Raw genomic sequence first — 25,235 nt, 5'->3', positions numbered from 1 at the left:
ATTTATCTGTGCTTTCTACTCCTTACATGTTCAAAACAGGCTCTTTACTTTAGGTTTGATGCATTTGAGGGAAGCTTTTATTTCCCCATGATGCGTGCCTTCAAACATCAAATCGATCTGAGCCTAAATGGAGGAACAATAATAAAAAGACAATCCTACTGGTGTGCCCATTACCACGGCTTATCACATACAAAGACATGAAAGAGACAAAAACATATAATGTATGTATCATTTATAGTGCTGTATTCAGAGGATAAAGTGGGCAGAGCGAGTGCAGATGTGGCTGCAGTACTTGAGCCTGTAGCTAATGCTACAGAAGAGCAGCGAGCATAAAAGGAGTAACAATTTTTAAGTGGCAGGTAATTTCAAATGCAGTGTTTCTAACAGCTCAACAAATATCAACAACCACACAAACTGTTTGTGTGCAGTTTGTCACACAGTGTGTAAGTGTGTCTAAAGGTAACTCTGCTGTATTTCCCAGCATGAGAGAGAAGTTCACTCAGAGAGGCAGAAAGATGTAAGAAAAGCAGATTTAAAGGTAAGAATTACTCAGTGACATCTGATGAACTGGAAATTTAAAGCTAACATGTAGTGTTGTCATTTTTTAATCAGATATATCACGTGAAGTTATGTTTTAAAAAAATAAAATAAATAAAATTTATATATATATATATATATATATATATATATATATATATATATATATATATATATATATATATATATATATATATATATATATATATATATAATGTGGTGAAACAGCCTGCAAAACAAACTGAGGTACACTTACTGTGTTATTCAAAGGTTGCATGGAAATCCTGCAGTTTAGTGCAGGATAAACAGGTTAGCTTGTTGTACTGTGGTGAGTTTATAGTAAAGCTCTGTGTTGGACTGGTGCAGAGCAGCTGTGGTGTTCATGGTCAAAGTTACAGGTTACATCAGTGCAGCAGAGATGAGTTTGAATTGAAGCTGATGATGCTGAGATTCATTCACTGAGTTCCACCTTTATACCAGCTGTATACAGTCAGTATAAAGATGTGTAAACTGTATGCTTTCAGTGTAGGGGATGGAATCAGATAGATTGTGAAGTACGTGCTTACATCTTGATGAATTCAGTTAATTCACACAGAGGAGTAAACCTCAGAGCAGCAGCAGCAGGTCAGCTGATCACAGCTTGTACACAATGAAAATCAATTGGAGCTCACAATAGAAAGCTGTGATTGTTTTCCCCACGCTGAGCCAGTATAACCTATTTAAGGGTTCTCCCACCTGCTGAATCCCATGTTAACCCCTGACGGTCCTCATTTTTGTGTTTAGGTGTGGAGGCAAAGTCACCCTCTGCAGTGTAGGCAGCAGCAAACAGAGCTGTGGTTCACATTTTCTTTCACTGTTTGTGTCCTACTTAACAAATTCAGGCTGAGTACATTCATTAATATCAGAATTTAGATTGGAATAACATTTGTATTAACATGTAATATTATATTTCATTATATTAATATCTGTAACACAAGGTTCACTTAGCTTTGCACAAAAATAGAAACATCCTCCAAAGAGCTACTTTTACTTCCTTACTCTGAGTACATTTCAGAGTGTGTACTTTTTCACTTTTACTTCAGTAAAGAAGTTAAATCAGTACTTCAATTTTTACCAGAGTATTTTTAAACGCAAGTATCTGTACTTCTGCTTAAGTAATGCATGCCTGTACTTTTGCCACCTCTGACTATTTGCAGTCTCTGGGCATAAATAACCTTGATGACACTGACTTGATATCATGAAGGTTATTTCCTCAGACATTTTTCAAAAGGTGACTCTGCTTCCTCTCACAAGTAAACTGACCTGGAAATTATTCTCACAGTCCTTCAAAAGCATGTGGTGGTGACCTCTAACCTCTGTAAGAAAACCACACTCATTCAGCAGTATTTATAAAAATATATTTCACAAAGTAGGAAACAATACAGGGTATCTTAGATTACAGTACAGGGAGTAAATAATTGAACATACACATTTATAAGCATTAAAGCACAGTAGAAAATATGATCTGCATGTAGGACTATTCCATATATATTGTTTAGTCTACCGAGAACTGCCATAATACTGTATCAGTACAAACTGAGTATGCACGCAGCTGTAGTGCCATTGAAATTCTCATAATGTGCGAGAGCTAACGTGCAGAGACAAAACCTACCACCTCATTGAAAGCTAATGACGTTAGCAGTAACTCTATGTACAGTACAAGTCTTTTTTATTGATATCATACAGTGTAAGCACAATATGCACATGGTCTCGATCCGCAAATTCATTTTTCTTGGGTTAACACAATCTGTGTTTCCTAAATGACACTTGATGTTTCAAAGGAGTCACATACTTCTCAATTGGACTATTGTGCTCAGACGCTGCACCTCGGAATATATTATGAAATATATTTTACACAGAATTAGCATGTGTCAGAAAGATCCCGTTTCTGAAGTCCCAATTAATGAATTGATCTGTATTGCTACAGTAAACTAGAGCTCTTGTTTGCCTGCTTAAATCTAATCTACATCATCAACTGCAGTAAGTTTATGATATGGTCTGGCTGTTATGAAATAGTGTTCAAGTGGTTGGAAAAAAAAATAGTTGAATGTGAAATAATCTGAACACACTCACTTCAAATAGCACAGAAAAAAAATGACTCAGGAGCAGATATACAAAAACTCATCGAACGATAATGAAGAATCAACACATCTCTTGTCAAAAACAGTAGATTACAATTGTATTTAATGTTGCTTCTGTAAAAAGAAGGCCTCAGAGTTTCTACATTTCTCTTTTTTGTCTTCGCTTCAGTCTTTTATAGGCTAGTAACGCTTGTGACCCACACCTGTAGCATGTAAATACAAAGAGTTGTATAAAGCAAGCCTTTCCGGGCTTTAGATAGTTTATAAATGTGGCCACCAGAGAACATATCAAATGATAACAAATTCACCTTAAAGCCAATACTGTTTTGTCTTTTTGCTTTTTTCAAATCATACATACATTCATCATTGTAATGAAGACCATATATTGCTTTTTCATTGTCATGTTCCTTCCAATCACCATCAGCTGGGTGGCTCAGGGAGACCGGAAACGAGTCTCTCTGCAGCTTCTGTAGTCCAGCTGTTGTCCACGGAGCATCGAGCACGGGGTCCGCTCAAGCTTCAGAGAACCCAAAAATATCCTTTCACCGGGCAACTACCAGCAATGCCAGGGTTTTTCTGCTACTGGTAGTCACAGCAAATGACTAACACCCAAAATACTGCTAGACACTCCACAACGTAATCTAAGTTACACTCCACAAGAATCATAGATCTCCTAATAAAGACATTGTTTGGCTGAACAATTACAATGCGCTTGACATAGTGGATGACAACTGCTATACCTCACTCTAAAAAGATTACAAAAAGGTGGCCTCCTTGTTATTAACTGTTTTTTTTTCTTTTTAAACACCAGTTTCTAAAAGCCAACGATCCCCCTAGCATTTAATACACAAGTATGTGGACAGAAAAAAAAATCTTGAAAGTCTTTGTTTTTTTTTGTTTTTTTTAAGAAATCAAAGGTCAGGTCTCACGGTCACTCTCACCCACAGAGTAGAGCTCCCCAAGTCTTCTGAAGCGTGGACCCCACTCTCTGAGATAGTCATAGTTCTGATCAGAGTCTGATGATGCTGTCTCCAGTGAGCTGAGGGAGCCGGCAATCGATCCCCGGCCCTCGTACCCATAGATCTGGATGGAGTCGTAAGGTGGTGCCGTCGGATCATTGTCCGCCTCGTGGAGCCGTACGTTGATGAATTCGTCTACATCCACACCATTTGGACCCGAGTGCTGGCCTGCCCGCGGCATAAACTGCAGGTCAGGCTTGATATCCTTGCGTGGCAGGTACCCGTTGATGCCATCCGGGTTCTGAAGCGTGGCGATGTCGAATGCCTCTGTGTCCTCCTCGCCTCCTCCTTCGTCATCGTAACGGATAATATTCTCCCTCACATCCTCATCGTCTTTGATAATCAGAGGCTCATTCTTGTGTCTCCTCAGGGTCACGAAAAGAACCACTATTACTGTCACAAAGAAAAATTGAGAGATAGGCAGAAAAACACAAGGAAAACTGGGTTAGGATTGGTCAAGTGGATTTTATGGAGGATAGCTTATGCAAGCTTTTTGATCTACATCTCTTAAAACCTCTTTACTGTAACAATGCAAAATAGAAAAGATACCTCACCTAACAGCAGTATAATGCAGGCGAGGATGGCGATCAGAGCCCCCATACTAAGTCCAATAGGTAGCACGTAGGCCTCCACGTTGCAAGACTGGACAATGCCATCCTTGCTGCACCCGCAGACTCTGATCGTCAAGGTGTTGGTGCTGCTCATCGGTGGATTCCCATTGTCCGTCACGATGATTGGCAGGAAGTACATCTCCTGTTTCTGTCGTCGGAAGGTATCATGCTTGGCTAGAACACTGATTGAATTGTCTGTCAGAGAGATGTAAAGCCAGAGATGAATTTTTGCAAGGGCATGAGAAAACCCCATTATTATTCATGGTGGTGACAGACTGAAGTTCTATTATTAAATTGTGTGAAGATCAGTGCAGCATGAGGGTAAACTAATTTCACATCAATCGTCATTAGGCTTTTTAGCATCCTCACGTTCCAATGCTGCGGATAGATTTCAGCCACCTTCCCTCCATTTCTCTACAGTCCAATTTGAGGATTCTGAAGAAAGGTGAACCCGAATTCGCCGCCCCTCTTTGAAAGCTGAGGAAATGAAGGGACCACGGCAGGCGACACTGGCTAAGAAGATGGCACATGTCGACCCAGAAAGGTGCCAGCTGCTCTTTGATGACACTTCTGTGAAGCTGTCTGCTCATTAGCTGGCACTCCTTCCCCTCCTCACATTATCAAACACTTGCAGTCCCATAAGAACCTACTCCTGCTGATCTTATGGAAAACATACAAGATTTCTGATAGTCTAACCTTTGCCTCACAGCTTGAGGGTATGCGGAGAGCAGATCTGGTGATACAGAGAGAAGGGCCAAATTGAAACATTCGTGTTGACAGGGCAAACTTAATCAAAAGATGGAATGCTTCATGATAGAATTATTTGCTTTGCACAATCTGTAATTGATGTGAACATATGCTCAGATTTATTTTCTTATGAGTGCTGCCACAAAGTGATACACTCTGCTTTGTGAGCACCAAGATGTCCCTTTTTATTTGGATCATTGAGCACTGCATAGTATCAAGTATAAACTATAGTGAAGTAAACCATTGGGACATGTTCTCTTATGCAGATCATTTGCATTTTCCTGGCAACTATTGATGGTAAAAAATAGAATTAAACATTTCCTGCCCATCCACAGAAGGAGTCTCTACTCAGAGAGAAAGACAGCTGTGCAGATAACCTTCAAACAGACTCAACTCCCTCCATTTACAAGAATGCTGTTTTTATTATCTTTTATATATAAGGCCACTTTAACAGTGTTTCATCTACTGACTGTTCTTGTTCTGATGAACACTGTGTACATTGAAATATTAATTGTCATCATGACAAAAGCAAAGGCTCATTTAAATTAAGATTCGCTATAAATAACTTAATATGTGGGAGGCTACGAATGACAGTAGTGACAGCAGAAGTGACACCAGCAGTCTAAACACTTTCAAAGTCCTGATGCCTCTGAAGTCTCCAAACCTACAGAAATGAACTGTTTTATAACCTAACATGAAAGGATCTAAGAAGGGAACGAGGTCATGCTGGTAGAGCCAGATTTGTCCAGAAATAAAAATCCATAATGGTTAAGGTGTCAGTTTGTGATCACTTCTCTCGTATCTGTGCCGAGCGCTCACACCACGTACCACGTTATGTCTGATTTCTTTGTATGCAAATGTTAACCATGTGCAGCATTATTGTCTTCCTGTTATTGACTTGATGTCACTGCATACAACAAGATGAGCACAGACACCAAAATAATCAAATGAAAGAAAGAAAGGAACAAGTTTCCTCGCAGCCGAGCGTGACGGCCAGACCACACGTTTCACTGACAACCTTTCGGTGTCACAACATTAACAAAATTAACTTGCGGCAGTAAATGTTGTTTATAAGGGCAGGAACAGTTCAGCGTTATCCTGCAGTAAAGGCTCATTTAGCGGTGGTGATGAAGACTAAGGACAGCAATAATTAATATCTAAATTGACACTTGCTGGTAAAGTTTTAAGCTGTTCAGTGTACAGCTAATTGGCTAATTAGCCTGCACATTTACATTAGCAAGCACTTTTTCCTCGCTAACCTTTGTCTTGTAGCTGGTTCAGCAAGTCAGGGTACAATAAGAGACACAATTCCACGCTTGTAGGAGGGGAAAAGGGCATAATGACAAAACTTTAGGCTTTCCGAATAGTTTACACTATTAATTCTGGGGTGAAATCATAGAATTAGATTAGACATTATGTATGTACTGTACCATAACCAGTAATGTGACTGTGTTTGTAGTATTTTTATTTTCTCTTCCTAATGTTGTACTGCACACTTGTCTGTGAGTCAGCTCACAGACAAAGAGACCTGTGGTATTTGTCCAGCTTGGAGGACAGCTCGCAATGATCTTAAATAAATAAATAAAATAAAAATGCTATCAAATTCAGTGCAATTGGAAATCTGTGCTTTTACAATGGTTTACTTTGTTATTAAGGTAGGAAAGCTGGGATTTGTGAATTTTTTTTCCAGCTTTACCAATTCCTGAAACTGACTGTTATACTCGGTGGCAAACTCGCTAGTACTTTGTTGTGTTTTGTAGAAGTGGAGCAACAAGTATAGTTAAAATGTTGGTCTGTCTCCCTTTGCAGGGAAAATACATCAGGTCCTGGGTTACCAGGTTACAGTTACAAGTAGTTTAAATTTGTATATATTGTGTGGATTGTGTATGTAGAGCGTGTTCAGTAGATGTTCTGGCAACCAGGGGAAAAGTAGACATGAGACGGGAAGTAACGAAGTACAAATATTTTGTTGTTGTACCTAAGTGGAGTTTTCAGGTATCTGTACTAATGTCCTCATTTTTTTAAATCAGATATTGGCTTTGAATATGATATGAAGTTGTTTATTTTCACGCTGTGAAATGTCCTGCAAAACAAACTGAGATATACTAACTCTGTGTTATTCAAATACTCGTTAGTTTAGTGCAGCATAAACTGGTTAGCTTGCCGTACTGTGCTGAATTTAAAGTAAAGCTCTGTGTTGGACTGCTGCTCGGTGACTGTGGTGTGCATGGTCAGAGTTACAGGTTAATCAAGTGTAGCAGAATTTGAATTTAAGCTGATGATGCTGAGATTCATTCACTGAAATCCACCTTTACACCAGCTGTATGCTCTCTAATATAAAGACAGTATGAACAGAAATCAGCCAAGATCGCTCCTGAAACTTCTGCTTACATCTTGTTGAATTCAGTGTAAATCCATAAAGAGCAGTAAACCTCAGAGCAGCAGCAGAGGTCAGCTGATCACAGTAGAAAATCTACAGAAGTGCTCACAACAGAAATTACTGTAGTGGCCTCAGGCTGAACCACGACTGACCTTAGAGTTCCCCACCTCCAAATCCCACTTTACCCCCCGACTGCAAGCATTTTTCTGTTTTTCTGGTGTGGAGGCAAAGGAAAAACAAAAGTAAAAAAGTTGGATTCCTCATGCCTGCTTTTGACTTCCTTACTTTGAGTACCTTTCAGAGTGTGTACTTTCACTTTTACTTGAGTAAAGAAGTTGAAGCAGTACTTCAGCTTTTTCTGGACTATTTTTGACACGAGTATCTGTACTTTTACTTAAGTAAAGAATACCTGTACTTTTTCCACCTCTGAAGCAGGCAAACACATAAACAGTTTATGTATATATGACATTTCTTCATAACATAGTTTGAGGGTCATGGAAATTACAGCAAACAAGAGGACACGTAGAGATGAACTTGAAATAAGGGAGAAACAGGAAACATCACAGTTGGTAAGTAGGAATTTAATTTCTATTGGTCTCTGTATATTTGAATAAACAAGGATCACTGTGGATATATGCAATATCTTCTATATAGCCGGTCAGAACCGTCACCATGTTCCCCATGGCAGGCAACCCCTAACCTCTTCACTGTGCATTCCCTACAATTAGACTAATCATCACAAACAAAAGCAGCACACAGAGGCTCACAGGAGCCCGACGCTCTTCACTGAAGTGTCTCCCACAGCTGCCGACTCAGATAGAAATAGTCACTGAAGTGCAGAGGAATATAGAGCGATCGGCTTTTTTCTGCTCAGAATCAACATAGACAAGTGGCTGCTATGGTATGGTACTGTATGTAATATATGGAGCCAACGCACAACACGTATTTACTTTGGTTTCAGGCATGTGAGGAAAGAGAAAGTCTTTTTGTGATTGGTCAAAAACGGAGCTGTGCTTTTTTGAATCTTTTCGAGTGGAGGTTTTATCTGTTACATCATCTTAAGAAACCATTAAATCTCTTCACAAAAGGGGCAGAGTTCAGGGGCATGCATGTTTTATAAACTCTGAAGATGATCCACAGTCAAGACAAAGTCATTTGAAGCAAGTCTGTGCTGGCACAGCCCCCCTTTCAGGACTTGATGGGATTTTTGCAGGTTTGATTAAAAAAATAAAGAAGTGGTAGTCCACTTGATGACCTGATTTATACAAACTCCTCCTGCATCAAAGAGAGGTAGCAGTAAATTAGCCAGGAGCCTCCACATCGAAACAGAAGGCTTGTACCATATGAAGATCTTTCTGCCGCAAGCTGAAACTATTACACAACTCATGGTGAACACAGGCGGTTCAGAGCCAGTAATGAAGGAGAGGCAAGAGAAGAGGAATGAAACAAAAAAAAAAAAAACAAGACAAAACGGCAAATAAGCCAATCAGAGTATTTAGCAAATAAATTTAGTACCATCTGCAACACTGCAACAGCTCCCAGGAAGTCACCCTACATTGAGCTGAAAGAATACCAGCAAGAGCCATTTGGATCCCATTCATTTAGTTTCCCTCAAAACGCACTGGGGAGTAAAAAGAAGCTGGTGTCCAGACAATTTCACATCTGCTAATTGTGAGCTACACTGATCCACCAGATTTCATCTCCAGTATGGCTAACATGCCGCGGGTTAGAGATTGGACTGGAAAGTCATTGGAAAAATGTACAGAAACTTCAGTCATTCTGCCACAGAAGAGTTTTTTTTTTTTTCTGATGCTGTTTGCTTCTCACCTTGGTTGTTTTTGATGGTAAAATTGGGGTTGTTCAGCATCTCCGGCACTAACCGATAGTCAAAGTAATGGCCTTGGATTGGGTCATCTTTGTCCACTGCACTGACAGTCTGGATCACCTGTGTTGAAAACAGATAGAAAAGCAGATTTACAGAGGAGGGCTCAGAACCATTAGAGGAGGCAGCCTGTTCATTACTCTGTTTTTGCCACTGCAGATTGCCTCAGTGTAATAGTAGCTGGATCCCACCTGATGAAATATATGGCCTATTCATTCCTGGAGTTTGAGATTATTATCAATGAGGTCCTGTCTAGTCTGGCACACTTTCAGGCTCCTGGCTCTATCTGTTAATCTGTCATCATAGGTCTTATCACACTGTATGTCTTTATGATTTATTGGAAATTAGAATTCAGGCCCGGCAGGACAGTTTCATCTTTTTTTTTCAGTTTACTTTTTTTTTCTTTCCTCCTTTCAATAAAGCTCCCTATGGTACATACACAGGTCCCATGAATGAGGTCGATTGATGAGAAGGTGAATGCTAAGCACTTGTCCGGGATTTTTGGCTGGGGGAAGCATTGTGCCATCTGGAGGAGGACATGAAAGACAGTCTTGAATTATGATCCACTCTGATCAATCCTGACTGCTCTCATTTCCCCTTTGCTCTGCACACACAGTGTGGAGGGAGGACCGTTGCAGAGAAAAAGCACCGTACTCCCACCTCCGTAGTTTCCCAGTGAAATAAATAGCCTATAATTCACTGTGGCCAATCATTACAAAGGAGGAGAAAGAGAAAGAAAAGGACAGAGAGTAAGAAATTGATAGATCACTGCTTTGATGAATGAGTCATTTCTTTCCTTACCTGTCCAGGCTTTCCATTTTCACATAGAAAGGCCTCATATTCAGTGGCAAATTCAGGTGCATTGTCGTTAATGTCCATTACTCTGATGGCCACAACTGCCCTTGATATCTGACTGTGATTTCCTAATTAGATAGATAGATAGATAGAAAGATAGAAAGATAGAAAGAAAGAATCAAAAGGAATCAAAAGATGGAGAGGAAAAGTGGAGATGAATAAATAAGAAGAGACAGTGATGGAAAAAAGAACGTTATACTTGAAATGCCAGGTAAATTCTGTGACCTAGTTTTAATTTCCTTTATTTTCTATCGTTATTTCTCCCTTCATTTCCTGGGCTGATGGGAGGACAGATGATAAGCCACATCAATCTAAATTTCAGCCGGTATCAACGATGCAAAACAGGATTCTAGGCAACAGAAATGGGGGGAAAAAAAAAATCCCATTCAAAGTGCTTTTGAAAATCCCTTGTACACTGTAATGTTTAAAACATGAGGGTTAAAACATGAATATTAATAAGTCGTTGGTAACTGAAGTCTAAAAAGACAATAAAAGGCAGTTTAATTAGATTAGATTTTGATTGGAATTATTCATCACCAGTAATTGACAGTCCTTTTCGAGGGTCTCTGTGAATGGTGTATTTATTAATCAGTGGTGCAAATGCCAACTTTAAAAGCAATTATCTATTAATGTGGCCCCGAGAGGGCTGTGTCACTGTGACCAGTGACAACAGTGATTTTTATTAAAATGATTTTTATCGATTTGTATGTTTAATGATTTATGAAAAAGCTTTGCAGCGATATTTTAGGTGTACACCAACGATTCCTTGAACGGTAATTGTAGTTGCCTAGTTTGCCTTAATTTTCCAAGATCATCTCGAGTCAGCTATCTTGATGACATGTTTATCTATAACGGAGTTAATAATGTGTAACAGGTAACAAATCATAAGGTCAGCAAATGCGATCATATCGTCCCAAAGTTTTCTGATTGGATCTGCCGTAAACAACTGGCCACATCAGACTCGGTGAAGCTGCAGCAGCAGCGCAATCAAATGAGTTAGACTGCCTTTTATTGCTCATGCACTAGCATAACTCTGGCCACTCCAGCTGCTGCTGTCTTTAAAAAGTCACACAGTCACACTTTAACTGGAAGAGTACATTAATATACATTTATGAGCTTGAAATACAGGATTATTTACATTTCTACTTTTATTCTTTCATTTTAATCGATTTTTAATCAAACGTAAACAGAAAGCAGAGGACGGCTGAGAAATTCAGGGGCTTCTGCCTTTCCAGGAGATGAATTGAGAAAGAGGTAAGCAGTGAGGTGAGTGGAAATTGACAGTCTGATAGACAGTGATAGATGGATTAGAGCAGAGGGAGGGGAGAAAGTGTGCCCTCCCCCTGCAAGCGATTTTCCCCTAGTAGCAGACAGGGAATAGAATCTGATTAGTCAGATCTCAACTGGTGCGAGGCAGCAGAACGCTCCTCGGTTTGGGTGGCAAATGGCATCGGGATAGAACTGGGAACACATCTATTGCTTTTCACGCCAGAGAAGACACCGGCTTCCTCTCCCCATCTGTGAAGAATAGCAAAACTGCTGTATTTATTTTGGCAAATTCCTATTAGGTGTTCAGAGATGCCACTATCTCAAGCCACAGTTACTTTGCCAAGAGGCATGAAAATGTGCTTTCAATGTACGGGTGCACGACATGACAGGGGAACAAGCTTATCAAATGAGACACATTCAGTTCCTCCAACGGGCTGCTGCGATGGTGGGATTTGTCTTTACTACATGGCCAAAACATTATGACATTGTACGAGCTTTCATTTTTTTCCATCCTGACAATTAATATGTGTTTCCTTTGACTGAAGAAAGAAAGGGACGGAGAGACGATGAGACAGAGAGAGGAGGAAGCGACAGAGTGGAATCAGACAGAAAAAAGTTACAAGCTGTGTAAATTTCTATTCCAATAGCTTAAAGGGGTACATTAAGCTTTATCACAACATACAGCCCCCCTGAAACAATCTGTATGCAAATAAAGCCTTACATATGGTTGGAGCTGTTTGTAGCTCTGCCGGCAAGATTTTCTACGTAGTCAGTGAGTTTTGCGGTTCGCAGATGTTCTCTAATCTGTAATGGATGCTGGCGTTGGAGCAATCCACTCTGGAGCATGTCTTTAAAACTGTTTATTTGATACGTCTTAATGTTCTTGCACTTTCACAAATTGACTACTGAGCTGTTTAATTCAATCAAAACTCAGCAAATTAACGTATTTAATGCCTCTGTGGATTCAAATGCTAATTGTTTGTGCCATACTCTTGGAGCGATTAAAAGTGCTGGTGTACAAAGCTCTATACTGTTGAACAGAGAACTTTGTGTACCAAGTCAGTGATTCCTTTGACTGAGAACACCCGTGAAGTTGTTCCAAGGAAGGAGACAGCATGCGTGCGTTCCTGCTGTTACCCATTTTTTAAAACTTCAGTCTGATTGTATGCTGAGGACACTGAGGCCATTCCAAATCATAAGGAACAATGTGCACAGCAGGGGAGAAAATGCTACTTACTGACTTCTGTGGCGGTTACTGTAATATTGTGCCACATGTCTGTCTCTCTGTCCAGCGGCTTGGCCAGTGTGATCTTGCCATCTTCCACGTTAATGTTGAACTGTCTCTCCAGATCTGTGTGCCGATCAATGAAGTACCTTCCAAGATAAACAAACACCAGAAATTTGAGCCAAACGCTCCTGCGGCAGCACCACTGAAGCATCCTTTGTAATCCTCTGGGTGTTGTGGCCGGGGCCATAATTCATCAGGAGAAACCTGCAGATCAATGTGCATTTAAAAAAACAATAGGAAATCAATAATTATCATCTGAGGAAATAATTATTGCCAGCACATGAGCCGCAGGGGACATTAAAGCCTAGAAGTCCTCCCCCCATCAAGGCAATGACTCCTCCTGCAAAAAAGACCATTACTACATGTTATGTCAGGGTTAGGGATGCGCCGCTGTTAACCCTGTTTGGGATCTGTCAACACTCAATGGCTCCCAAAGGCTTTGCATTAATGAGTTAGGACAGCATTGTGTCACATACAATACTCTAACAACAGAGGGGCATGGGGGTGTGTGGGGTGGGGGAGGTAATGGATGCAATAGAAGTAAACCAGTGACCTGCTTATCAAGAGTGCCCTTGACTGATTTTAGCATTTTTTTTTTAAACTGATACCATTTTAGATGGATACAAATAAACAGAACGGCATTTATTTACTTTTTCACAACTGTCCTTTTGTCAGATTGAATTGACCCTGCCTGTGACATACTGGCTGAGACTTGTACAGTCTTTAAAAAAAAAATAAAAAATACAGCGGCAACACATAAAACTCTCCAGAAAAAAAAAAAAAAGAACTGAAGCACGGGGTATGAAATTGGAATGCACATAAAAGAGAATTTTCTGATGCCACTTGAAGCTGTGAAATCGCTCTTTCATGTTGCAATGCGCACAGTGCCAATTCTTGGGACGAGCCCACACAAAACTGACTAAAAAAGAATCTGTCATTATGGGTCATCTTTGGTTTCACACATTTCATTTGCCATTATCTATGACTGTCATAAACATCCTACACACCCAAAACACAAGGCTGCAGTGATTCACGTGAGCTAATTGCATGTATTGCACAAGTGTTTCCATCCCTCCAGGACACACTGTCCCTGTTACTGTCTCTCTGTCTCACTCTCACATCTTTCCTCACAGTACCCCACCCTCCCATCCACCCACAATTTTGCAAAAGTTTTTTTTTTTTCTTCTTTTCCATCCAGCTGGGTCACAAGCTCTTACTAATCCAATCCCCCTATCCAATTCTTAGCAAACCCCCTTCCCCAGACAGACATCCCAGCCATCAGGCGCACTGCTCGCCCCGTCTCCCTTCCTTCCTCACCCTGGGTCTCATTCTGTCTCGTACTGGAGCTGCTCCTCCCTTTCAGTGCAGACCTGTTGGCAGGAAATCTGCAGTATTTATATAGAGAATGAATGGAAAAGGAGAATGGGAAGGAATGCAGAGGAAAAAAAAGAGCCCTAGAAAATGCCAAAGACAAAGTCACAATAACTATTTATATGAAGAAGGTTGCTACTTATACAAAAATGGTAGGAAATGAAATAAATAAACCACTGGCCCAGATTCCAATTGTTGGGGAGATGTACCGAGCCATGACATTTCCATTTTTGAGATGAAATGGTGTAAAATCCTCTAGACGCCGGGCTGGAAGAGGTCCATAAGGACCCCCCCCCCCCCACCAACACCCCACCGCTCCTTCTCTTTCTCTCTTGGCCTGCAGACGCGAAGCACTTTCAAGACAGGCAGACAGCAGCAACCCACCTGGGAGCAGCCTCTCTCCTGCAGACTGAGTGGATCCCAGTCAAACTCTGACAGCCTCACGTGGAAGCGAGGAGACAGACCCTGAAATGTTCTGCCACCTGTCACTCAAACTGACAACGTGATGTGAAAAGAATTAAAAGCAAATAAAAAATGATATCCAACATTATACGTGCGCAGTTTTCCTGAGTGTGATATGAGAACGGGTGCAAATGTGTTCACGCGTCCGTGTGTTTCCATCACATCGTTTTTGTTTTTTTTTAAAGGCAGTGGACACACCGAAGTCAAACAGGGAAACATCATGCAGAGGCTGTTTGTGGCAAATATTTTATAAGTGGTGCAGCTGACATCCAAATGCATTCAGTGTGTAGAATCACTACAAACATCATCATCGTGCATCAGTGGAACACAAGCTTAAATAACTAAGTTATAATTTTTACTGTTTTTTTTAAGTGGTCTGCACTGCATTTTTCACCTGTCTATCAAACAGTAAGGCCGGGTCAGGACTTCTCTGTTGGTCTGTTTATGATGGTGACTGTGGTCATTTCTCTTTTCTATCACAAAGTCTTCTTTAGTTAATAATGTAGGCTAAGAAACAAAACTTATTACATATTATATATTATTTTTGTATTTAATGTTAAAATGAAGATGAAAAATTGCATTTGCTTTTGACTAATACAACAATGTGCTTTGCATCAATCCATAACACTGAAACTTTTACTGTGCTGAGAGCCTATGCAGGAAGTGCTAAATGAATCATTGTGATGGCACTAATGATTCGATTATATACTGAATAAGACCTTAAATTTTTTACTTTTCCCAAAATTAGGCTCAGTAACTCAGTTACTCTGTAACTCAATCTGAAGTTTATATGTGAGTGAAAAAAAATGTACACATAAAAAAGAAGAATCTCCTCATTTAAAGTTAAAATGAAATGATTTTACATATGACTTCTATTCTTTGGAGGGAGCCTGACAAATGAACCCTGATGACATCATTAACATTTTCAAATGCAGTGAAAAAGCAAGTGAAAGTTTCACGATGCTGCTAAATATTGTGTAACAGTTTCATAAGTACAAATGAGTTCAAAAAAGTAACTTAGTCATTATAAAGGAAGCGTTACATTTTAAAATGAAATGAAGTCATTAGTAGTTTATAGTGGCCAAACTATGCACCACAGCACAGCTTCTCATGTGACTATTTGTTTTTGGACATGCTGTTGCTGCAAATATCACACAATAACATGTATAAATAGTACCTAATATGTGCCGGGGGAACGTACTGGTCTGTCTCCTATAGGCTAAGCAGCCGATAGCAGAGTCGTGCATTGTGTTTGGCTCAGGTTTTATCTTCGTTTGAGTGTGAATGTGAGTGAATGAGCACCTGCACAAGTTGGAAGAATATAAGGTGAAAAGATCGAGAACATTATTTTTGGTCCGGAGAGGAAAAAAAAAATGCCTCTGACATTCCTGCTTGTTATTAGGTCAGTTATTCCCCCGGGAGGATCACAGATGTAAACCATTTGTGTTTGAACACAACGGCTTATTCAGCTTCATTTTCAGGCCCTTTTAATGGGGAACATGATTTGCGTGAGAGTCACAAATAATCTATACTATAAATAACATTAAAAATACAGGAAAAATATCCCTGTGAAATTGAAGGTCTTTACCTGACTGACATCAAATTTCCATTCATTTCAAAACCATCTCCTTTGCTTGACTGCTTGTATTACCATATGTAGCATGTCAGCTGTGCCATTACACAGCAATTTCATTACGTTCCCATAATTTCCTTCAAAAGCAAAAGTACCAGTAAGAAAACTTGAATGAAGAAAAACATGAAAATCAAAGTGTTGAGAGTATTTTACCGATGCCTGTCACTGTATCAATATTTTGATATAAAATACACTCACAGGTATTATATGAAATCCAGCAGTTTGCGTCAGACAACCTTAGTGACTGCCAGATGTCACATTGCTTTTTGTTTGTGATCAGTCAGGTCGAAAACGACAGCACAGGCTCCAGAGAGAAGCTGTACTGAGGGAGTATTTCATGGAGTGCACCTGAAATGTTATTGGTTGGATGCATTAAGTACAGCTAAGGGGTTGTTTGTCTCCTGAGTGCAGAGGACATGGCAGCCCACCAGAGCACTCGCCCCGAGTGGTTTCGACTCAAACTGGTTTGGTCTGGTCTGGCGGGAGGGGGATTAAGACAGAGAGTGATTCTAATCAGACGGGTCGACTCAAGCGCTCGTTCAGATGATGGCAGGAGAGCGTCCAACTAATGGTGCTATTACTGCTGCCACTACACGGCTATAGATCCACCTTTGCTAACCATAGCTTTCTTTTGGAGAACATGTTCTTTTAGAAAAACAAAAAAATTAAGAGACTAAGAAGAGAAAAACAGAGAGGAGGGTGGAGGAAAATATAGAGTTGACTGAATGACTGATTTATGTGTAATAAAGTATGAAAACCACGTATTTTAAACCAATGTTTGAATCAAATATTACAGAAACTGGCTACCCAAAGCTCTGTGGAAAGGCCGTTACAGGTGGAGACACAATAAGGTCATTTCAGTAATCGCCAAATGGACAGACTTCCAGAGGGTCAAAGCTAATTAACATCCAGTCCTACCAATCGGAGCTATTAGGTTTCAAAGGGAAGGAGATAAGGCTTCAAAGGCAAGAACAACAGCAAAGAACCTGAACTTTATGCTGCACCAAACTTTCGAACGGGAGATGCAAGTCGATCTCAGGAGAAAGCTCGTCTTCCCAGAAGAGGCGTCAGTGGCTGCTTTCAATCCAAACACAATTCTCTTGTCTAGGTGCACTAAAAGCATCTCAAGGCTCTCAATTTCTCACATTCTAAAGAAAGCACCAAGATCTGGCTGATGAGGCCATTGCCAAAGGATGGTGAGCAGCCTTATTTCCCATTTAAGTTGGCTGCTGTGGACTACTGGCAACATCAGTGCGTTATGTCTTTCAGAAGATCAGCTTAGAGCCCAAACAATGAAAAAGGGAGATAGCCATAGCAGCTGAGACCAGTTCAAGAAGATGATGGTTGGTCAGATCTCCCAAATGGAAACCCTCCGCTGTCCTGCTCAGGCGAAGTGTACAGGCTCAGAGGTGAACGCCGGTGACCCTGAGATACCTGCTGAAGGGGTCCCAGTAAAGTGAGCATTCATGCCACCTCGCCACCACCAGGGATGGGCCCATTCATCTGGTTGCTTCAATCGTTTCCGCTGTAGCATCTCTGTTGTTTATTTCACCACTAAATAACTCTCTCCACATAGTTTTCTTTTTACTTCTTTGAAATAATCAGAAAATATTTTAAAGGTAGAATATGTACAGCTCAACAACAGTGTGTTTGATTCTGGTCAGCTGTCAGTTACACATTGTTCCCTTAAACACTTACTGTCACTTTGTAGTGCAACAACAATGTCAAACATGTTCATTAAGATTTAATTCTTTAACATTTGGTTTTTATTTCTTTTTTTTAATTATTTTGACCACAGATAACAGCACGCTGCTTCCCCAACTAACAAAGTGTGTGTTTGTGTGTCTGTGTGTACCAATATATCACCTTGTTCCTGAACATGACTTCTGCCTGAGGTATGACAGATTTTAATTGTCAATATTCTCACACTACTTGAAAACATCAGCAAACTATTTTATGATTTGAATTGGGAGCAGAAGAAACTGCACGCTGTGCAGTTAATATTTCAGTTTTCAAACCTCACTTCTGTGGTGTGTAAATGTGTTACTTTGGCTCAGTTTTACTGTGAATCATTGTGACGTTCTTTGGGTTTGGTTGGACAAATAAAAATAATTTAAGAAAGATTTTTATGGTTTCTATGATATTTTTAAGACCAAGTGTTACTCAGTAAGAAACTCTAAATTTCTGATTTGCTGTATGATGAGGCAGATTTCCTGTATTATAGAAAAGACTTGGTATCCTGTATGAGGCGTTGCTGAACCTGTATTCTTCTGTCAGGCTGTATATTTACAGAGATTAAAGGTTGCTGAATAATTACATGTTAATACTAAACTCTAAGTGGTCTTTGGTGATGCAACATATTAAGCCCCCCCATGACAACAATTTCTTTCATGTCACTTAAATAGATCACCTTAAAGATTTGCATTGTGGGTGGAAAATGTGTGACTGGACTTAATGTGTCAGAGTAAAGCAAATTGTTGCTGCAAAATGCAACGTGGTGCTTAATGTCTGGTTGTGTTTATGCTGTTTGTGTTTGTTCTTTTGAAAAACTGGCAAATAATTTTGACACCATTTCATCTGCTTTTTATTTGGGATTAAAATTTGAGAATGAGCTTTATTTAAAAAAAAAAAAAAAAAAAAAAAGCTCTTGATAACATTTTGAAAAGGCTTTTTTTTTCTTTGACTGGAGAGGGGTTATTGGGGGGCCCGACAACCACATAAAGCCCTTGAGCAACTATTCATTCCAAATGCAACAATTTCTCTGCAGAATTATTCAACTGCTGATTAAAAACTCTGAAATTGTCTCTGTAATTAGTTCAAATGATAAAGAAAGATAAAAGGACCTAAACTGCAAAAATGCAAATGACGATACATCCGTCAGCGACTCAGTTTGGACTGCTTCATGTTCAAAACACTTAACACAGGCCAAGACAGGATGTTGCTATCTGGACAGTTTCATTGCAGATCATGTCAGCAGGGTGCTCCCATCTGCAGCCACACTCATTCATTATTAAATAATGTTTTCTTTCAATAATTACCCACCGAAGAGAGCAAATAGTAGGAGCATGTGAACACAACTAGCGATTAAAAGTACGCCCACTTGCAATGCAATTATGAGATGAGTGTATTCAATGATAAAGTGGGCTTTCACACGCTTAGAATGTAAGAAAATAATCAGTAATATACTACCTTGTCTCTTTCCCCCGACGCAGACTTTCATCAACAAACATAAGAGCACTGTGGCATAAAATAAGAGTTGTGAGGCAAAGGATGTCATTATATATGAATATCCTTCACTTTTTTATCAGCGGAGGGACATGCAGCCGTAGGGCTCAATTCCTCCCGGCAATCTCATCACTAAACATGAGGATGACACCAGAAAAGGAATAAGAAAGAAAAATAAAAAGTAGAAGGGATCGCCCCTGTTCTATAACCTCAGCCAATCTATGAAACCCAGCCTTCTCTGCCACGCAATTACACACAACCTGTTGAGTGTTGTCCTGGGAATGCGGTCAGCAAGTCGCTGGAGAATTAATGAAATGCCAAGATGGAGGGAGAGAAATTGCCTGTATAACCTATCCTCAAGGTGCCCTTGTGGTATTTCCAAGACTAAGTCACAGCAGAAGAGAGGACAGCAGGTCCGGTGGTACAATGAAATATAAAGTGGTGCTGCCTTCAACTCATAATCTACTTTTTTTTCGTACAATTGTGGAAATGAGAACAATCATTGAGTCGCTTCCTCAGTGTCAAAGACACTACCACAATCTCCAAAGGTCACAGACATGAAGAGAGTTAATTGCATGCCTCGCTGTCAACCCTTTTATTAAAACAAGTCATTTTAGCCTGAAAAGACTCATTTCATTAACCTATTCTCTCCACTGCTCAAAGTTAAAGTACTTTTTTTTTTTGCCAACGCTGCTTTCATTTTGCTGTGGTCACTCAGTAGCAAATAGTTTCGAGGCAGAGGTGGAAGTGCTGTCAGCGGCTTCGTGCTCACAGCATCTTACCTGATGGAGCTCCCAGTAGAATCTGGGTCCCTGGCAGTGACTGTGCCTATGATCTTGTTGATGGACGCGTTCTCATCCACTTCCAGTAAGTACACAGGTTTGGAGAAAACAGGAGGCTCATCGGAGTCTTCGACCACAATTTTCACTGTAGCCGTGTCCTTAAAGGGCCCGTTACTCCTGGGCTCTGAGCGGACGTTGGTGGCTTCGACTTTAAGTGTGTAGTTTCTCCTGCTCTCGTAGTCTAAAGGCTGTAAATGAGCAGAAACAGAAGTGGTGAAAATATACCTCCCCTGTCCAGTAAAACTGACTGTCATTTCTATTTAAAATGTAACGTACAGTCCAGAGGTTAAAACACATTCACTCAGTCAATGTAAGTTTTTAAGCACATTGATGAAACTGAACATACCTGACATATAATCACACTATAACATCATGATAAATAGTGATCGATTAAAGGGACATCCTATGTATTCGGGTCAGGAATTATTATTGAGCTTTCAAAAACATTATTATAAACCCTTAACATTCTTAATGACCTCCCAGTGGCTGTAAAGGATGCTGTGCCAGAAAGCGATGCACGCTGCTATCATTCCATCAGGATTATTTCCTGCTTTAAACACTTTCATATCACACACACGCTGTTTTGAAGAGTTGGAGATTGTGGCTGCTTATGATAATGTCTAAGGTATTTTTTTCATATTCAAGCAAGCAATTTTTATTTGGCCAGAAATTATTTCAACATCACAGCACATCAATTAGTCGCAGTGTAATTTTCAGAGTTATATAACCTGAAAATATTTTTTCAACCATTACCAACATGAAAGAACACAAATCTCTTTGCTAAAGCCTTCAGTTGGAGCAGATTATTGGCACTTTCATACTGCCGTCACAACCGGCTCACAAAAAGTAAATGAGACAGGTGTTTTTTGAAGACTATCAATGAAAGGTGTAATTTTACAAAGGGAAATAAAAACACTTTGTACAGGAACATCTCATTGTGTGGCCGTCATATCTGTTTAATCCTCTTTTTTCACAATTGATGGTCCATCATTAATATTTCAAAGAAAGAGGATAGTAACAGTTTTACTCTCTTGGCATCTCCGAGGACACCCCAGACTGTCACAATTTCATTCTGAATCACCTCTGGTCGCTCTCATACTACTAGAATAATGGGATCAAGTCACTTCCACGCTCCATAACCAGGATTTATAGGGAAATCAAAACTGGGCCTTGCCGCTTGAGGGGACAAGAGCTGGCCTGGGGAAGAGAGAAGGACTTGGAGGAAAGAAATGAACAAAACGAGAAATGTATTCAGTTAGAAAAAATAGGAGTGAGCAAGAGGGATTGTCCCTGAGGTCCTAGAGGGCCAGTGCTGAGAGATTGAGGGCCAGAATGAGCAGGTGGGTGGAGGGGTGTCTGGGGGCCCAGCTTTGAGACAGCAGCAACAGCTGGGAGGATGCTGGAGGTGACCCGAGGCTCTGACTTCCACACTTCTACGTTTCTGTCATCAGGCCACTAGTGCACAGACCAAAGGCTCTGAGGCCTCTCCACGGTCGGAGGAGCTCTCTGGAACACTCATTATTAACCTCCCCTTCTTTTCCTCCTCACCCTCCTCCTCACTTGACACCCACCCCCTTCCTCCATCCCTTCCTTTTCTCTCTCACTGATCCTGCCTTCTGTGCTGAGAAAGTACAGAGTGTTGCTGGACCTTGAGCCAATGGATTACAGTTTAATTCAGAGGTAGTGGAGAGTAAGAGCTTGTCTAATGTTTCGCCCGACACTCAAAATGATTTTATGGAAATGGAGAGATGGGGAAAGACCCAAGTTTTAATACGAATTATTTTGTGACTGTCATTTAATAATACAGATATTTTAAAGGCTTGGTGTTCAGCAGAGGTGAAAAAATTCTTATGTTTGTATTTTTAAAGTAGTTTCTGCAATTCATACATCTAAATATTATTTAGGTGTTCCACTGGCTTGCTGATAATCAATAATCGTTCTGGGATACTAGAACTTCTCAATATTTCATCTGTATCAGTATCATCTTAGCAAACACACTGAGAGACAATATCATATTGAAGCTGGACTTTTGTGTATGTAATTACATTATTACAGCTGATTTATTTTTTTAGCAAGTATCTATTTGCATAAATCCATCAGATGTTTAGTTACTATAATCTTGGAACTGTGGGGGGATAACGTAAACAATATCAGCCTAACGATGTGCAGCCACATCCATATTTTTAAAAATAAATCGTGATTATTACAGGCTTAAGATTCTGAGCTGGTTCTCCATTTCTGTTTAATTCAATTCACTTCAATTTTCTTTATGTAGCACCAATTCACAAGAATCCAAACTGGGAGCTGGTGTCATCACAGAGAGACCTGATAGTTGAAGGCTTTGCCTTCATTCTACTTTGGAAAACTCTGGAAACCAGAAGTAAGCCTGCAGTCTGAGAACAAAGTAAACTTGGTATAAGTATTTTTTTTTTTTACATTAAAGTTACTCACTAAATTTGCTCAGATGGCTTTGCTTCTTATTAAAATATTTCAGTATAATTCCCACGTGATATTATGTACAAACAACTCATTACATTTGTTTCCAGTGTCCTAACAGCAAAGGGGAAGAGGGAGGCTTTGGAGGCATATTTAATCACAGCAAATCCACTTTAAGGAAAACACAGCTGTAAACAGCTTCTTTAATTACCCTTATTAAATTTAAATTAATTTTAAAAAAAATATAAATTGCAAAATCAAATAAAGCATCTGTGCGAACTTCTATTTTAAAACAGTTTAATAGCCAAAGCATGGAATCAGAATACAAGCCATATTATAACCAGTTCAAATTATTAATTCAATAAACGAACACGGAGCTTTGACTGAACAATCCAGTGAAAGACACTTTGATTTTTATTAGTATGCATGGTGGTACTGTTACACAGAGCAGAGCTGCCAGGCATTACGCAGCAAAGTTTGCATAGTTGAGGTATATTCTCAAACGTTCCCACCAAATAACCCGTCTTAATCAAATCACTGTACATATTTAAAACAGACCAAACAAATGCGCACACAGCAGAAGGAGAATCACATCAGCGTTAGCACCATCCCTGCTGCCGTGTCCCACCCAACAACACCACTGTGTCGTTCTTCTGTCTCATTCAAGCATCAAATCAGTATGTATGCACGGGCCATTTAGAGACTTCAAAGTTCAGCGTTGGCTGCAGGGGTGAAAGCTCAGCATCTCACTAACATCCCTCGACAGGCCTGGGGGCTAGCAGATAAAAAGCTTAAAACTCAAACAGAAAAGAATCTCTCCCCTGGTTTGTGCCTCTCCAGCCTCAGATCAATATGATTTAACCTTGCCGGAAAGGATCTTTAATAATTTAAATTCTGCATCAGACGGGAGTTCATAGACTTGTTCACTTGTTGACAGAGACGTTGGGGAAAAGTTACATTGAAGGTTTAATCTGTCACTTTAGTTGGTGGATGGAACTGGTGAAGGCATCTGACAAAAGAGCAAAAAGTGAAGCAACTACTTTGGTTAATTTCTTTCAACTTGAGACGCCGTCATCCGGAGGGATGCGAAAACAGTAAGTGTGCAAATGTCTTGCTACTTTCCCTGCACATTATCATCTATCTTGCTTCGGTTATGTAGGCAGCCAACTCAGGGCCACAGAGAGAAAACTGAGCAGACATGGGAAGAATGAGTGTCTCTGTGGGACACGGAAGTGGAGGTTGCCTAAAAGACTAACACATTTGACATTTGCTTTGTCAACAGTTAGAGATTTTATGACTTTGTGTCAAGTTTGTTCTGCAGCACTGATGTTTTCTTTAGTGGCAGTGAATTGTAGTCCCAGCAGATTGCCTTAGCTCTTATACATTCCACCCCCACACAGTTCATTGTTCACACTTTGACAAAGTCACACCACATGTCCTTGGGGTAATGTCATTTTACATCACAACACAATGGCATTGCACATTCGAATGATGTATAGTTCTCAGCAGACACTGAACCAACCGTGACTTAAGACTTAAAAACACCGTCCATCAATCATGTGTCTGATTGACTCTATGTAAACATCTTCTACTGAGCAGAGCTTCTGTGGTCTTTGAATATAGAATACATACATATGTAATAGATATATAAATCGAATGCAGTGTGGTATTTTTGATAGTGTTGAAATCTCAGTTTGATTTTCTACAGATGTCCTTGAGATACGGGTGCATCCAGATTTGCCTGCAGCTTACGCTGTTATTAAAATGCATTGTAGTTTTCAAATGTAAATTTAGCATTCTTCTGTATTAAACGCAGTATGGGAGTGGGTGCTCTAAGGGTTTACAGGCAAGCAATGACATCCAGGATCAAACTTCTCAAGGTCTGAACCTGCAGGAAATATGCATACTGTATAGCTAGAAAGGTATCATGTTGTATGATACTGTGTGAAAATTGCTGAGATTCTTAAAATCTTATTCCATCAGCAGCAAAGCATGTGTCTTACACTTGCATTATAACCTGCCTGCCTGATGCACTGCCTCACGGTGAAAGGTTACGTTTTATGACAATAACATACGCCCGGAAATATCTCGATGAACAAATTAACCAGCAACTGACTTCCTAAAGTTGTGTTGGGGCCAAACTTTAGCACTGCAGCTCTGTGTTCGGTCCATCTGCTCTTACGGTGATGATGCCAGCAAAACTGAAGTTAAGAGAAGTCTGAATGTAGGCAGAACAAATTTACAATATCTAACAGTTTACCTTGAGCTAAGACAGTTGCAGTATCCCTTCAACTCAGACCTCTCAGTCTAACCGATTCTCCAAATAATGTTCGTCCACGCACAGTTTGCACTTTATTTCTGGCAAAAATGTGTTTAAAGTTACATTTAAACTTATTCCTGATATTTGTTATTTTTCTTCTTTTATAGATCTTTCTGAATAAAATAAAAGTAGGTTTTAGAAGTGTATTAAAAAAGTGTTCCTTTAGCCTCCGAGCTACTCAGGGGGCAGGCTTCAGTGTTTAATATTTGATGGTATACTGTTGAGTACTGCCTTCTCT

General features: G+C 40.0%; 1 protein-coding gene across 1 annotated transcript in view; it reads right to left on the bottom strand.

Moving 5' to 3' along the window:
* Positions 1-1,966: 1,966 nt before the first annotated feature.
* cdh8 (cadherin 8) overlaps positions 1,967-25,235 on the bottom strand; it is a 94,539-nt gene continuing 71,270 nt past the window's right edge. The window contains exons 7-12 of the mRNA XM_030723870.1: positions 20,182-20,429; positions 12,658-12,794; positions 10,098-10,219; positions 9,242-9,359; positions 4,231-4,482; positions 1,967-4,069 (exon numbers count right to left, since the gene is read on the bottom strand). Coding sequence (XP_030579730.1) covers positions 3,576-4,069; positions 4,231-4,482; positions 9,242-9,359; positions 10,098-10,219; positions 12,658-12,794; positions 20,182-20,429 — 1,371 coding nt within the window. The 3' untranslated portion in view covers positions 1,967-3,575. The remainder of the gene's footprint in view (positions 4,070-4,230; positions 4,483-9,241; positions 9,360-10,097; positions 10,220-12,657; positions 12,795-20,181; positions 20,430-25,235) is intronic.

The sequence above is a fragment of the Archocentrus centrarchus genome, chromosome 3 (genome assembly GCF_007364275.1).
Source record: "Archocentrus centrarchus isolate MPI-CPG fArcCen1 chromosome 3, fArcCen1, whole genome shotgun sequence".
Taxonomy (NCBI): Eukaryota; Metazoa; Chordata; class Actinopteri; order Cichliformes; family Cichlidae; genus Archocentrus; species Archocentrus centrarchus.
Note: the sequence above shows the minus strand (reverse complement) of the source record. Positions and strands in the feature narration are given on the sequence as shown.